At 36.9% G+C, this 15,504-nt stretch overlaps 1 protein-coding gene across 1 annotated transcript in view; it reads right to left on the bottom strand.

The window, feature by feature from the left end:
* Positions 1 to 460: 460 nt before the first annotated feature.
* The window catches only part of LOC146454668 (uncharacterized), a 28,581-nt gene continuing 13,537 nt past the window's right edge, over positions 461 to 15,504 (bottom strand). The window contains exons 7-21 of the mRNA XM_085095045.1: positions 14,698 to 14,766; positions 13,700 to 13,771; positions 12,857 to 12,928; positions 12,520 to 12,606; positions 11,602 to 11,673; positions 10,864 to 10,935; positions 10,321 to 10,395; positions 9,582 to 9,653; positions 8,903 to 8,974; positions 8,383 to 8,546; positions 7,361 to 7,533; positions 6,749 to 6,893; positions 5,653 to 5,934; positions 4,817 to 5,098; positions 461 to 3,056 (exon numbers count right to left, since the gene is read on the bottom strand). Coding sequence (XP_084951171.1) covers positions 2,212 to 3,056; positions 4,817 to 5,098; positions 5,653 to 5,934; positions 6,749 to 6,893; positions 7,361 to 7,533; positions 8,383 to 8,546; positions 8,903 to 8,974; positions 9,582 to 9,653; positions 10,321 to 10,395; positions 10,864 to 10,935; positions 11,602 to 11,673; positions 12,520 to 12,606; positions 12,857 to 12,928; positions 13,700 to 13,771; positions 14,698 to 14,766 — 2,554 coding nt within the window. The 3' untranslated portion in view covers positions 461 to 2,211. The remainder of the gene's footprint in view (positions 3,057 to 4,816; positions 5,099 to 5,652; positions 5,935 to 6,748; positions 6,894 to 7,360; positions 7,534 to 8,382; positions 8,547 to 8,902; positions 8,975 to 9,581; positions 9,654 to 10,320; positions 10,396 to 10,863; positions 10,936 to 11,601; positions 11,674 to 12,519; positions 12,607 to 12,856; positions 12,929 to 13,699; positions 13,772 to 14,697; positions 14,767 to 15,504) is intronic.

Below are 15,504 nucleotides of genomic sequence, written 5' to 3'. Positions count from 1 at the left end.
TTTCCTAGGCGAGATCCGATCAGATTTACCCACATTACGACCAATTGAAGCTGGAAGTTAAGCGCAAAAACCGTCGTTTCTTGCTATTAAGATTTTATAATGACAACAGAGATTGAGGACCTTAAAATTAAGGAATGTTCAAGGTAAAGATCTCCATGAAATAGAGATTTATACTGAAGGATTTTTTGGTGCAGCTGTTCAATCATTTGTGGCCTTGTACTTCTTAAAATGCTAAACTTCAGAGGAAAAATACTTCATATACCACGTAAGGAAGGTAAAGTTAGTTTATACCACCCACTGCTGGTATTATTTAGCTTAAAATTGGGTCTACTTTTCAGACTTTTTCCAGTACAGACATCATTAATCCCAAGTTTGTTATACTACATCAGTCAAGCTACATGTTTGGATCACCTTTGGTTTATCACCAAACCAACGCATGTTAATCGCACACCAATCTAAATTACCTTTTCTTTTCTTTAATTTTGCTTTCATGTTTTATTTATTTTAAGTTGGTTGTATATTTATAAAGTTTTAGTGAATCTGTACACTGTTGTCTAACCTCGGAGTTAAGCAATAAATAAGTTTTGGTACAGAACATGTCAGTAATCACCGGATCATTTTCACAAAAGTTCAGCACAAGGCCTCGTTGTGACAAAAATAAGAAAAAGTTGAGACTTGCTCTGGGAAGATTGCGCTGCGTGATGCAAAATGAGCGTCGCCCAATCTTTAGAGGCAAACGTACAAAGAGCAATACATCGTAACGTTTGGGGGCAGATTTGAAATGCACTCATCTGTCGTGTAACTACAGGCTTACAAGACTTCAGCGTTGCTTAGAACACAGTACCCTCACGACACCATACAAAGAATGCCAGGACTGGCTACGAACTCCTTCCTCGGGAAGGTGCTGTGAAGTCTACTACAGTACAGATTTGACAAATTTTTAACTGCTGTAAAATAAAAAAACTTGCGGCATTTAAATTTTGTGTTCTGAGCATCGCTGTTGTTTTTTAAACCCTTAAACGTTCCAGTTTCCTTAGTGGTCCGTTATTTTCTGTGGCAAATCAAGTCCCACAAAACAATCGTTCACATAATTAAGTATTATACAATATTACAATGTAAATATCCGTCGAATGAATTAAAAATTGTTGTATTTACAAAACATAATATATTACTACATTCACTTTACCATGTACCATCCGAATTCCATCCGAACTGCCTACGAAAGTCTAATCATTTGAGCGATCAAATCCTCGAGTTTTGGATGCAAAGTGATCTACTCAAGATCTTCTGCACGGCGAACTTCCACGAAAAGCTTGTGAACAGAGACCGGGTTTTTTATTTCGGCTGTTTTCACTGGTTACGTCTAAGTCGCATCGTTTCCAGGCGAGTAAAGGACGCATTACAGCTAGGATTCATCACTCCGATTTGTCGACCTGACAGCATCAAAGCGCAAATCGAATTTTGACATCCGATTTTGATTTTGAATTTGATTGACATAAAGGCTTTTTTGCCCGCCCGACTGCAACAGATTTTCTGAATCGGACGGACTTTCAATTCACAGACGCCTCACGACTGGCGCTCCATTACTTTCGGGTCGACAAATCGTACGGTGTAACCAGCCTTTAACCCCAGTCAGAGAAATCCGCGAAAGATAAGATTTTCACATTGAGAGCCCAAAGATGATAAGTTTTGTGTGAGTCTGTCAGTTTACTAAATTATTTGATGATAGAATAAATGAGGTGAATCGGTTTTCCGGATGTCACACATTCAAACATAAAATACTGATCAGTCTCGACATACTCCACTTTAAAAAACTTGAAACTTTTTGAGTAAATCGTAAAATGATTCAGTAAATTCTCAGAATTACAAAAAAATTATCATATTTGAGCTTTATCTTTAACGGACTTCAGGAACTAGAAGCAAAAAAAAATTGACGAACAGAACATCAAAACCTCCACCGTATGGTAACTGCGCGACTCTCAACAGCTCTTCCGATTTGTGAAATAAGCAGCATAAAAAACCGTACGAAATATGGCATGAAGAAGCTCATTTTTTCACCAGTGGCAACCAAGACCTCGACAGTAACTACAAGTGCACGTCACTTTGTGCTCGCACTTATGGCAAAATGTGAACGTAATAAATAGAGCTTATTTCACAGTAGGAAACCAGGTATTAACCATTTAAAATAAATCTATAGAATACCAATTACTGCTACGTTTGTACTGATACAGAGTCTACTCTGTCCGTCACACAAGATGTGTCTGAGTTCGTTAGCGGATAAATAGTCACGCTCACATCAGCTCTGACATCTTCAGACAAAACATCGCTATTGTCTATCGTTGTTGACAACAGTCTGCGAGGTAAACAAGTCTCTTCATTACAATCTCTGCCGGCTGTAATGTCAGGTTTGTGTTCACAAATACCTCCACCTGGATCTTCGCTGCGCGAATTATTTCTTCCAGTCTCTGTGGAGACTGATCTCTGTTTTTCTGAGTCACTATCCGAAACATGAATCTGCGCCGAAGTCACCACTTGTTGGTAACTCGGTAGACAAGCATCCGATGGACACGAAGATGTTAGAGAGCTATGACTCCCTTTTAGCGAGTTCTCCGACGAAACATTTTCGACTGTCGAAGACTTCTCTTCGGAGCCCGAAGCGTTTTCCGAGCTCGAGCCGGCGAGGTTAGCAACTATACACGGCCCTTGAGCTGATTCGGATGATGTAAGAAACGTTGCGGTGGATCGCGGCGATTCACGGCTAGTTTGTGTACTGCTAGAACTGGATAACTTCAGAGGTATGTAGCTAATATCCTCGTGTTGAAAAGCTTTGGAGTTAGACTCGTCAGAACAGTCCGCTCCAAATGGTGAGCGTCTCCTTGAAGACCTCTTCTTGCCACATGGGAAAGTATTGTATTGGATAAACAACCACACCAAGGATGTCACCACTATACACGACACCACCACAACCAAAATGATTCCTAAGAACGTCTTCTTGTCGTATTTCACGTATTTGGAATTTTTCAACTTGTCATTCACTGGAACTCCAGTACATTTTTCTGGAAGACAATAACAATAGTTAGCAAAGAAAAATGAAAAATTTTCCAAATAAACCCAATGTTTCGATCATCGTTGTTTAGTCCAAACAAGATGGCACCTCACAAGTCTGAACAACGAGGATCAAAATCCTCCAATCACTAACAACCAAAGCGATGATCAAAATGCACCAATCACCATTAACCATTATATTGGTACACAGCCAGTGGACACCATCGCCTGATGAAGACCAGCTGTAGAGCGCTCGAAACGTCGTGATCAACATCTATGCTACACAATGGTGAGACAAACGATTAACTTGAGCTATCATTTCAAACTATTATGATTGACACACATTTTGAACACCAGTCTGGTTTTAACAAACCTGGGGAGTGCTGTCCTTTCATTCCAGACATGACATGACAATCGCAAAAGAGACCATTGTCGAGTAAACCTCTCAAACAATGTCATCTTAACTCCTGCTTATCACTCCATCCCCTATTACCATTATTGTTATTTCTACCTATTTAGCCTTTCTTTTCTGTTTAGTCTCGAATAAGTGTATGTTTCTTTCGTTTTTTTACATAATTTTATTCATTTACTTTTGTTATTATATTATTATCGATAAAGCAGGCATAACGTTAGTTCTGTAAGTAGTGTGGACATTGTAATCACTTTTAGTTTTGTAAGTATAGTAAGTATTGTTAACAATCTAGATATAGTTAGTATTTGAGTATTGTAAGTAATGTTAGAAGTGTTCAGTATTGTAAATCTCGTGTCATGTAGGGCAAATAAAAATTGTTAAAAAAAAATCTCCTTCTACAGTCGAACTTTTGTTAGCCTGCGAGAGCAGACGCCTTCTCTGGTTTGAAAAGAGTTTAAAGGGGCTATGTCACCCCAGATGCATGCGCGCGTTGATGAGAAGTACTTTGAAATCGTTGGCCCAACCTTTTCAAATACCATTGGAGAGTTCAGGAAGCTGTTTTCATCGTTTGAATCGCGTTCATCTTTGGAAAGTTATCTGGATTTTTTTGTTTACAAAAGTTCTTTAGTAATTACAGAAGCTGTTTATTGCGATATTTCTGAAATATTTTGCAGTGGCAGAAAGCTGGCCGTGAGCAAGCTGGACAGCCGCGGGTGGATAGCGCGAGCAGCGAGCGAAGCGCGAGAGGATTGCCTCCGCCCAAGTCCTCTCGCGCTATCCGCGGCTGATCTAAAGAAAGCTTGCTTGCAGGCTACAGAAAAGAAAAAAACAACAACAACAAACTTCGCGACGAGTTGTATGCAAATTGGACTTGACTGCACTCTACTGCGCAAGTAGTTTAGCTGTCACAGTCCCCTTAGGGCGTCTGCTTTCCCAGGCTAAACCTCAATGCGTGTGAACTGTAAGTCCTTTGCTAAGGTGGCCCAAAAGTGTCACGGCAATTTCAATTTCACCACGACATTTTCAATTTTACCACGGCAATTTCGTCACGGCAATTTCAACTTAGCTCCAGGCAATTTCAACTTCGTTCACAGTAATTTCAATTTCACCACGGCAATTTCAATTTCGTTCACGGCAATTTCAATTACACCACGGCAATTTCAATTTTATTACAGCAATTTTTTTTCAACGCGTCTAAAAACCAGAAATACTCGCCTTGATTCTAGAGGCCCATTACTATCTGGGTATTAACCCACAATGAAGTTGAAATTGCCGTGATGAAATTGAAAATGTTGTGGCGAAATTGAAATTACCGTGACACTTTTGGGCCACCTTACTTTCCTGTTTGTTTTCACATACCAGTTTCTATTAACACGTTGGCTGTCTGCTTCACATTGCCTTGGGAATTTGTGGCCTGACAAGAGTAACTGCCGCCATCCTCCTCTTCAACTTGAGCAATAACCAGCAACTGTCCAGATTCCGCTAATACAACATGCCTGTCGCTCCGTATTCTGGTCTTTTGGTCTTTTAACCAAGTAATGACGGGCCTTGGAGCGCCACTGGCATAACACTCCAACACAAGACTGTCGCCTACTGACACCGTCACTTCTTTTCTCATCTCACCGTCAAAACGAGGTGCTTCTGTTTAAAAACAAGTGCTGGATGTTAACAATAGCTTCTACAAACTGGTTTCATACATTTCTGAGAGTACTAACTATAATAAGGTGAAGACCACCTCTGGTGTCTTAGCTGATACGAATTTTATTCCAAAATCAACATACTGGGACGTTTTGTTCTTGTAATAAATTATCCAAAATTTAAACAATTTTCAACGATCATCTTATTTGCAAGAGTCAAATAGCCAAGATGGTTGTAACTCTTGAGTCTGTAGATTAAATCCTGAATTGCGACCATTCAAATGAAAGCTATTGGATGGTACTTCCTTGTGGTATTGTTTATTATTCTGTACAAGGTGGTTCTACCTTTTTGAGTCTGTGGATGAAATCCTAAAATGTGACCATTCAAATGAAAGCTACTGAGCAGTACAAGCTAGTTCTAACTTTTAAGTCAGTCCTAAATTGCATCCACTCAAATGAACGCTAGTGAGCAGCACTTCACTTTGGCATTTCTGTACAAGGTGGTTCTTCCTTTTGAGTCTGTGGCCATTCAAATAAAAGCCGCTAAAGCTCTCTTACCTAACACAGTAACAAATGCTGTGGCATTAACAGAACCAGCCTCATTAGTAGCACTGCAGGTATATTTCCCAGTGTCCTCGTACTGAGCATTCTTGATCACATACACTTTGCTTTCAGGTTGAAAATCCATTCTTCTGTCATTTGCTGCAGGGAAGCTTGTACCACCATCTTTCTGCCAAGACAGGGTGGGGTCAGGGTGACCCTGAGCTCTGCAGTGCAGTTCAAATGTCTTACCAGCTTCAACAGACACATTAGAAGGTTTCTCTATCAGCTTTGGAAACACTAGAAATGAACGAAGAACACACTTTAGGAGAAAAAGGTACCAACTGTCATGACCTTACTAGCACAGGTTTGGACAGAGAAGTGATCAAGCCACATGACAATATCTATCGTGAAATTATGTCAATAACGAACAAAAACTTTCATTCACAGTTACATGTATAGTAACTAGTGTTTGGAATTTTTAATTTCGATAAGTAATGATCACATTACTTATGTTGACAGTAGGAAATTCCTAGATAAGCAGCTCAAAATTACATAATCACCATCTTAGTAAAACTAGAAATAGCATAACCCAAATCATGAATAATAAAGCTGGACATATAACATAAACACTATCATCAGCATCTCTAGCCTCCGATGCAGTCGTTTTTAGGGGAATTCAAATACCTTCCTCCCCACAACTCCCCTACAAAGGACTCTGTGGGAGGCTACAGAATCTCAAAAATCAAGAAGGAATTCAAAAAACTCAAACTAAACGTGGAATTATCGAGGAGGCAGCATGGGCGAGTGGTTAGGGCTCTGGACTTGAAATCTGGTGGTCCCGGTTTCAAGTCCCGCTCCAACTGCTAGCTGGAGTTGTTTCTCGGTAGCCTCAAGTTCAACTCCTTGGCCATGCTTGTAAATAGCCAGCTGGTCTGCCTCCTGCCAGTTGGGATTTTTAACCGTGTTATATTCAATTTACATTATTTCTTTATGAAGTTTAATGCTCGGCCCCACTAGCTTTTGTGGTATAAACACTGCCAAGGGTAAATAAAGGTTATTTGTTTTGTTTTATTTATTTTTTAAAAAATATTGCTATACAGCTGATACTTACCTAACACTGTGATCTGTGCCATCTTAGATTTAACAGGTGCAAACTGAGTTGAATGTGCCTCACACTGATAATAGCCATTGTCTTTATTTGTGACTGATGTTAGGCGCAGCTCACTGGTGTACGTCGCCAAGTTCCCATCTTTGTACTGTGCAAGAGTAACAACATAAAAATATCTAAATTGCTGAGAAGCAGGTCAGAAAACATAATCTGTCCCATGAGAAAAAAAAATCTCTAATTCCCCAGCAGTAGAGAAGGAACTAAGTTAAACTAGAATAGTCCATGTCAGTTCACTGAAAACACCACATCACTAAAAATGTGTTTTTACCAGCAACAATATTAAAAATTATGCCCCTTCTCTACTCTGCTAAAATTAATGTTCTTATGGTACTAGTCGAGAAAATTTGTTTAAATGTCAAGATATCTTCTCCCTGGTGATCATTTCCTGTATTCTCATGACTTAATGTTTGACCAAGTAGCAACACACTATAAGGAGATATTAGCTGCCCATCACTGTTTAACATGGTAATACTCATTTCCTGTCCAGATCAGTTGAAGTCCACATGAAGCGAGGTGCAGAACCAATCAAAACATTGAAAGTTGATTTTGCATTACCTGGGCGTGAGTTCTGACATACGCTCCAGTCAGTGGCTTGTTATTCTTTGTCCAGTTCACTGTGATTGAGTGATTCTTCTGTGACACAATACACTGCAGGGTGACATTTTGACCCAGCAGAACTTTATGTCCTCTTGGATGTTTTATTATCTCTGGTTTGGAATCACTCTCATCTATAAATAAGCATGTACAATCATGAGAGTGTGAATAAATTAGAGGCAGGCATTGAGACAAAGTTTTAAACATCAACTGAAGACCTTACTTTATAAATGAGCATCTTTAACTAAACTAAATGTATATCTTTTGTCGGTAATATTTAGCATTTTAGGACATCTGACCAGAACGGTTGTTATTAATTTAATTCTGTTGTTGTTGTTGTTTTGTTGTGTTTTGCTTTTTGTTTGTTTGTTTAAGGTTTATTGACATTCTAGCAATGACTCTTTTAGCTTTCAGAATATTTTAAATATTGGTAATAATATTAGCACCCTTGATCATTGAGAAAAGACACTATATAAAATTTATTATTATTATTATTATCATTATTATTATTATTATTATTATTATTATTATTATTATTATTATTATTATTATTATTATTCTTTCTGCATCCTGTGTTACGTCCAGTAAGGCCGTGTTCAACCTATGGACATGAGGAACTATTGGGAAGATGTTATTTGACTGACAGAACTCTGCGCAATATGTGGACTGTTCAGAACAAATCAGGGTCAATACAACCTTGCTTATACATGGCTCTTAAGGCATGACTATGTAATGGTTATTGTACTCTGACTTGATATTGGATGTAAAGATCAGTTTTTTTAGGCTTAACTTCTGCCTCTGTTCGCTTAGCAAGATAAGAATTTCTCTCTCCTCACCCACATTTGTAAATAGCTGAACAAAACATACTACTGGCGATAACCGTGAGAGCTACCAAGGAAAACCAGGAGTAAACCCCCAATCCTGAACAGAGATAAATATTATTAGAATATTAACTTACAGTGTACCAGGTACTTATAACTTACCACAAACAAAGTCCGATGATGACAGGTTAAAAATACTCCTTCTCTCCACGGGTTTAGGATGCAAACAAAGGGCATAAACATACGGTTTAAAACGTTTTGCCCAAAGCCACAATGGAAGCCAGCTAAGTTTACAGTCACAGAAAAGCTGTGCTGTTTTCAAATATCTGCAAAGAAACAGTAGAAGAGATTTTGAAAAAGGAAACAGAATCAGCATCCTAAGTGCACACCACATGCATGTCTCATTTAATGATTGAAATACAAATTTGTGGGAATCTGTGTCAGACATTTTTGCAAGGGAACAGTGACATTTTAAACTGTTTCTAGGCATGAAATCAATGTGACGTCACTTGCTACAACATGACAGGTTGCACGCCAGTTCTAACAATTATTAAAACAACAAACCTAAAGTGTGACCACTCTAATCAAAGTTACTGAACATAATTTTTTTTATGGTTGTTTTTGTGCCATCTTTAATTTGCTGCTATTAGAATGTGAAGAGTTGATAGAATATTCTACTCACAGGTATTCAAGGTTCTTCATCTGCAGGAATGCATTCTCCTCAATAGAGGTGATAATATTTGCAGAAAGGTTCCTACGAGAGAAACATAACAGGTAAGCACTATTATCTTAACTTTCAGTGGAAATAATTTGAAAGTTTTTGCTTCTGAATCACTTAGATTGTTGAAATCTACTTTGACCATTGTTCAGACATACTCTTGTAACTATTCAGTGTTAACATGGAAAAACGTAGCAGGAACTATGTGCACGAAATAATTATTGACACCTCCCAAGGGTGAAATAGCTAAAGAACAGGAATTTGGTATCCCCCTGCAGCTGTCTCTTCTTAGAGAATCCCCTGTTCTGTCTGTCTCATTATTCAATTGCCATTACATAATAAGCTGAATTCCATATGCATTTGTATCAATTGGTTCTTATTGATGATCTATTGGAGGACAGATGCATAGATGACATCACCAATAACAACTTTCGCTTCTTTATTATATAAAACAAATGGATTCCATGTTGCGGTGTACCTGTTCAGTAATAGATCACAGATGATGTCAAAATGTGGTAACAACAAAAACGTACCACACTTTGACATCATCTGTGACCTATTACTGAACAGATGCATGGCAACATGGAATCTATTTCTTTATCTGACAAGGTGTGGTTATGTGTAGTACAAATGATATACTTACAGGCTGTTTACAGCAGTAAGACCAGTGAACGCATTAGCAGCTATCCTGGTGATACGATTTCCATCAAGCCTCCTAAAATATTTAAACATGTTTACTCAAAGTTCACTCATTTAATGTCACAACATGCCATTACAAGGGCTGCAAATATTTTTATTTCAGCCAAGAGGGTTCAGGGCTCCAAGCCAGAAAAATTGGAGCTCTATCAATAATAATAACAAATATACACATATATAGCACTATTTCCTGAATGGTGCAATAGCACTTACTTAACACTTGTTGAAGTCTCTGTAGAGAATATTCTGGTACTCCGTAAGGCTCTAAGGCTTGAACATGTCCTTACCTCAGGGCTCTATTTAGCCAGAATGCCCAGTTCCAGATAAATTTCCAAACCCCCACACAGATCTACAAAGTTGCTAAGTTACAATAATTATTATGAACAATTATGTATATCGTACATAACTGTGAAGTTTATCTTCTGGAAACTCATTGAACCATTCACCCCTCCTCCCCTCTTGAATTTCCTGGGCCATAGCCCCCCCCCCCCCCCACCCCCACTCTGGAATTTGATCTACAAAGTTGGTAAGTTACCATTTTGAACAACTATGTATGTACAGACTTGAATGTGAAGTTGACCCTCCACCCCTCTGGAATTTCTAATTCCCTCCATGGTCGGGATATGGATATTTTGTGGAACCAAACACAATCAGCATTTTTGGTATTACAGCAGAAAGGTACTCACAGCATTAATAACTTCTTAAGTCCAGTAAAAACTCCACTCTCCAGTGCTGATGAAATAGCATTATTACTCAAGTCCCTGAAGATGAAAAATACAAACCATAAATGCAAGTCCTAAGTATACTTTAAACAGCAAAAACTGGCAGAGAAACCACAACTTCTTCCAAGTCAAGTCAAGTGCGTGTCACATGACAAAATACTCCACGATTCTTGAAGTATTCTGTGGTGTGTCCCAGAGTCTTTGATGTCCACCATTTTGAATATCATGAAGAGCATGGAGACAAGGTTGTAAAACTGTTGACTTCTTAAAATCCATACATCAACAATTAATTGGTAAAGAACAAACCCAGTGAATACACAAACTCACAAAACAAAATGTAGTGAGGGAAACAGAAGGGAAGGTATTCTACATTCTTGTTTGTTTCTTCCACTGCCAGGGAGAGAAATAATTGCCAAAACAGTTTGCATGTTTCAAGTAGTTTTATCCATGACTGTAGGGATTCAGTAAACTGTATAAATGAACCGAGTAGAAATTAACAACACTTACAACACTTCTAGTGAATGCAAGTCAGAAAATGCCCCCTCTTCTATGTGATAAATACGATTACCACCCAGGTCTCTGCAAAGAAAAAGCAGAAAAAAAACTGTTAACACTACATATTTGAGGGTGGCTTGATTGGCTATTAAAATACATTAAACTGGGGCCATTTAATAAAGAATAAATTACAATTCTATAACAGTCTGGACCTCTGTTGTTACATGCTCATGCAGAAAACAAGACCAAGAAGCATTGTAAGAAGTCTTTAGCAATGATTATTGGAGTCATTTTCAAATTCTTCATTGAGTTTATTTTTGTCTGCTTATGTCAAACCAACAACCCAGCTTGTAAACTACAAGAGTAAAAGTTGAATTAAACTGACCCCTGGAATAAACAAAATGCAAAGACACTGCTCTGTTTGTATCTAGTCAGTTGTGGGACTGACTATGAAAGTAACTGAAGTAGTTTGCAGTGAATGTGCCACATCTGTGACAATCTCAAATACGCGCCTTGTTGGTTATTGCTCAAACACAGAACAAAACCTATAATAATATTGTAGTTTCTCATAGTTGATTAAAGTGAGAAGTGCTAATGCAAACATACATACTCTGTTCCAGGTATGGTATTTACACAGTGAAGCTCAGGAGTACTATGCAGAAGGTAAATAGTATTCTTTGATTTTTTTGCCAGCAGCCTTAATTGCATCTACAATGAATTATTGATGTATACACTATAATTATTACTTACAATCTCCTTAAGTTGGAGAGATAACGAAACGTCATTCCATCAATGTGTAACAGCTCATTTTTTGCAAGATTCCTACAAGAAAAATATAAATGCCCATTTTTTAATTCATGGAAAAAAAACTACAGGATTTAAATAAAAGCCTGTGTAATGACATAGGGGCAAGGAATTAAAGCTACTTTGCAGTACCATGCAGAAGGTAAAGAGCATTCTTTGATCTTTTAGCCAGAAGCCTTAATTACATGTACAATGAATTATTGATGAATACAATATATTTATTTAGCACTTACAATCACCAGGATTTAAATAATAGCCTGGCTGTCTGAAAATAATAATTATAGGCGCTCCATACCAGGAAGCTACTTTTTTAAATATTATTTAATTTTCTAAGAAAGTCTAAGGAAAGGTTATCCTTCTTAAGGCCCAGTTGCCCAAAGCCCAATTAAGCTATTCCTGAATTAACATGAACTTTTATTCAAGGTTAGTTACTAATTAATAAAGATTCTTCCACAAGATAAATTTTGTTCCTCAGTTTTGACTAATACTTTTCTTAAGCATTAACTTAAAATTAGCTTTAGACAACATTTTTAATGAGCAAGATGAAAACCTTGGTTAATCTTTATCAGGGGATTAACGTTAATCGGTTTTCAAACAACCAGGCCCATAATTGTGAGACTGAAAATGAGTGACAACTGTGACCTCCTATACGTTAATGAAGAAGTTGCTGAATGCTGTAAGCAAAATGCATGCATCCTGAATACAAAACATGATTGCTTGCATAAAACAAGCACTGGGTATCATTGGATGTCCTAAAAATGGTTTCCAGCTGGTAACAGAAACTGACAGTTGATTGGCACTATAACACATGTATGGCTTGTAATCCTACAACATGCCCACTGTTGTAAGTTTGTGAGCACTTACAGTTCTCCAAGAATAAGCACTGCCCTCCAATTAAAACCAGCTGCTTGACTATTTTCAATTTTTTGGATGCGATTGTTGTTCAAATACCTGCAAAAATAAATAAAAGTCAAGCTACAGACACAATTCCAGGGTTTGTGATAATTAAAACAATATCTATAGATTTTGTCTCTCAATCTTAACAAAAGGATTTTTTAATCTTAACAGGAAATACACTGTACCTATTTTTCAACCACTAACACATGTATACAAAACAACTGATTGATTCCAACAAATATCATGCGGTTCATGAAAAGAACAGTGTACTTCACCAAACCTCCCGTTAACTGAGTATACTTACAGCTTTTGGAGACTTGAAAGTCCAAAGAACCATGTTGTTGATACAGCTGTTAAATTGTTGTTATCCAGGTACCTTAGAAAAATATTTTAGAATGAGAAGTATATACCAAACAATTGAACAAGAGTGCTAAATTACATGTAGGCCAACCTAAAACAAGTAACAAATTACTTTCTTGCTGCAACTGTCAAACCCTTACAAAATTACATGTTGCTCCACCTTTTGAGTCTGTGGGTAGGATAAAGTCTGACCATTCAAATGAAAGCTATGAAGCAGTATCTCCTTGTGGAACAAATTTACTACACTCTACAAGGTGATTCTTACAACTGCAAAGTACCAAGAAAAAATTCTAGATAATGATCTGTTCAGTAGCACTGCCTATATTTAGTCTTTTTTTACCAAAGAAGAAATTCTACATGACCCTCAAATTTTCATTTTGCCACCCTCAACAGGGAAAACAATAATATTATTGTTACACAAACCTTCAATAAACAATAAACAGTTCCGCATTGTAAATAAATAAAAAAAAATTAAAAAGTATGACAATCAGAAAGAAAATTACTAGATAATTTCTGACAAAAACTGTAGTGTTGCTTCAGTGGGTAGTGTAAACAGATATTTGATTTTATCAACTCACTGGATAAGGTAATATAGCCAATAAAAAGAAATTCAAGAGGTGAGTTTTTGAGCGTTAGCCCTCTGTCAGATTTGGATTCGCTCTGACGATGGGCTAACACTCAAAATGACAGCTTTTGAATCTCTTTGCAGTAGCAAAATTACTTTATCAGCTCAGTTGATCAAACCAAAGAAAAGAATTTAAAGTTGTGGGAAGGTCAGTCTACTCACAGTTCTCTCAGATTGCTCATTTGCCAAAAGGAAGAAGCTGAGATTGTGTTGATCTTATTCTTTGACAGTTTTCTGCAACAAGGAAATTACAAAATGGTTTAAGTTATACATTTGAAGATAAAAACAGGCAAAGGAATTAAATTAAATTTTTTTGTAGACAATAATATTATTGTATCAATATCATGCTGTCATGCTATGATTCTTTCACTAATATTTATATCTTTGAGGAAAGTGCAACTTGTTAAAAACCAACCGCATAGAATAATAAAACCCAATTGAAAAAGATAAAATCAGTTCTTTGTGTCTTATCCAAGTACCTCCCCCCCTCCCCCACCCCAGAGCTCCTCAAAGAGTGTTTAAGTAAACAACAGTAAAGTTAAGTAGAACTCTGTAATCATGACTGGCCATAACCATGCTAATTTACACCCCTGAATGTCCAATCTTTCCATCAATGGAAGGTAGCTGCTAATCAAAACTAGCCTTGCAAAAATGGTGTCTAAAAGCTTCTCCTAGTTGAAGTGTACAGCCAACCCCACCCCCTTCTTTTCTATTTCACATTGCATACAGTAGAATTAACACACAAATATGGAATTTACACAAAAAATTATTTCAGAGTCAAGGGCAATAATAGGTGAATGTAACTCCTGTTTTAGGTTAAGTTAACAACAACTATCACTTAAAAGAATTGGTCAATAAATTAGTGAAACAAATATTTTTGGAATGTGATACAGTGTAAATGATGACTTGCTTCCAGCAACAGGATTACAAAAACAACCAATAAAAAGCCTGAAAAAGAAAACCCCATACAATCTAAGAAGATTTTGTTTGCCCTGATACACCCAACAAGGGATTTCCATTCCAGGCAGGGAAACACCTTTAATCCTTAAATAAATACATCAGGAATTCTTGGGGTCATGAAACAGTATACTATAAAATGATTTGAAAACTGAAGTCTCATAAGTTTGTAAATTGTAAATTGACAAATAAGTTCAACTTACAATACAGTTACAGACTTCAGATTCTTCAAAGGAAAGTTGATAGTCTTGATCAAATTTTTCGTTAGATCCCTGAATAAACAAAAGAGAAAGCAAGTTAATGCATTTATTTCTTTGTTGTTGACTAAGTTACAGGATTTCAAAGATTTACAATAATTTTAAATTTTGCTAGGAACAAGCAAACTATTCCAGAGCTGTCCATAAGGACAAGTTCCATTGCATAAGAAGGTGTCATTGCTAACATTTTTCAGACAGAAATTTGTCGACACAAATCCAATATCATGATTAGAAAGAATATTAGACATCATGCCAAATCTTAAATATCGCATGAATTCAGAGTTCCATTAAAGATATACTAAAAAGTATAATGCGGTTGCAATGTTCGAATGCAATATGGATGAATTCCCAGAGTGTACATTCAAGTAAATCTACAGAGCAGTATCGTTTACCATAAATTATACACTTTTAATCAAGTCAGAAATGAAGAAATATTTTCATGCTTTGTCAGGAGTTCAAACTCATGTGGATCATCAGTTTACCATGTCCACGAAAATGTTGCAACTAACATCCATGGGCAAATATGTCATTCTTTACAAAGGAAATTACTGATCACAAATTATCCAAAAGTCATAACAATTAGATATTTAATATTAGCCTTCAAATTATTATACTATAATCTGAATGTGGTAGGGAAGAGATCGTGTGACTAAAACTGCACTGCATATAATATTGATACTTATCTTTGCACACAGGAAATGATAAGATTATTGACTGTCATGCAAGTCATTGTAAAGAGCAGATGTACATAAA

Source organism: Pavona decussata, unplaced genomic scaffold (assembly GCF_977016875.1).
Source record: "Pavona decussata unplaced genomic scaffold, jaPavDecu1.1 SCAFFOLD_300, whole genome shotgun sequence".
Taxonomy (NCBI): Eukaryota; Metazoa; Cnidaria; class Anthozoa; order Scleractinia; family Agariciidae; genus Pavona; species Pavona decussata.
The sequence above is the reverse complement of the archived record's forward strand: the minus strand, read 5'-3'. Positions and strand labels throughout refer to the sequence as shown.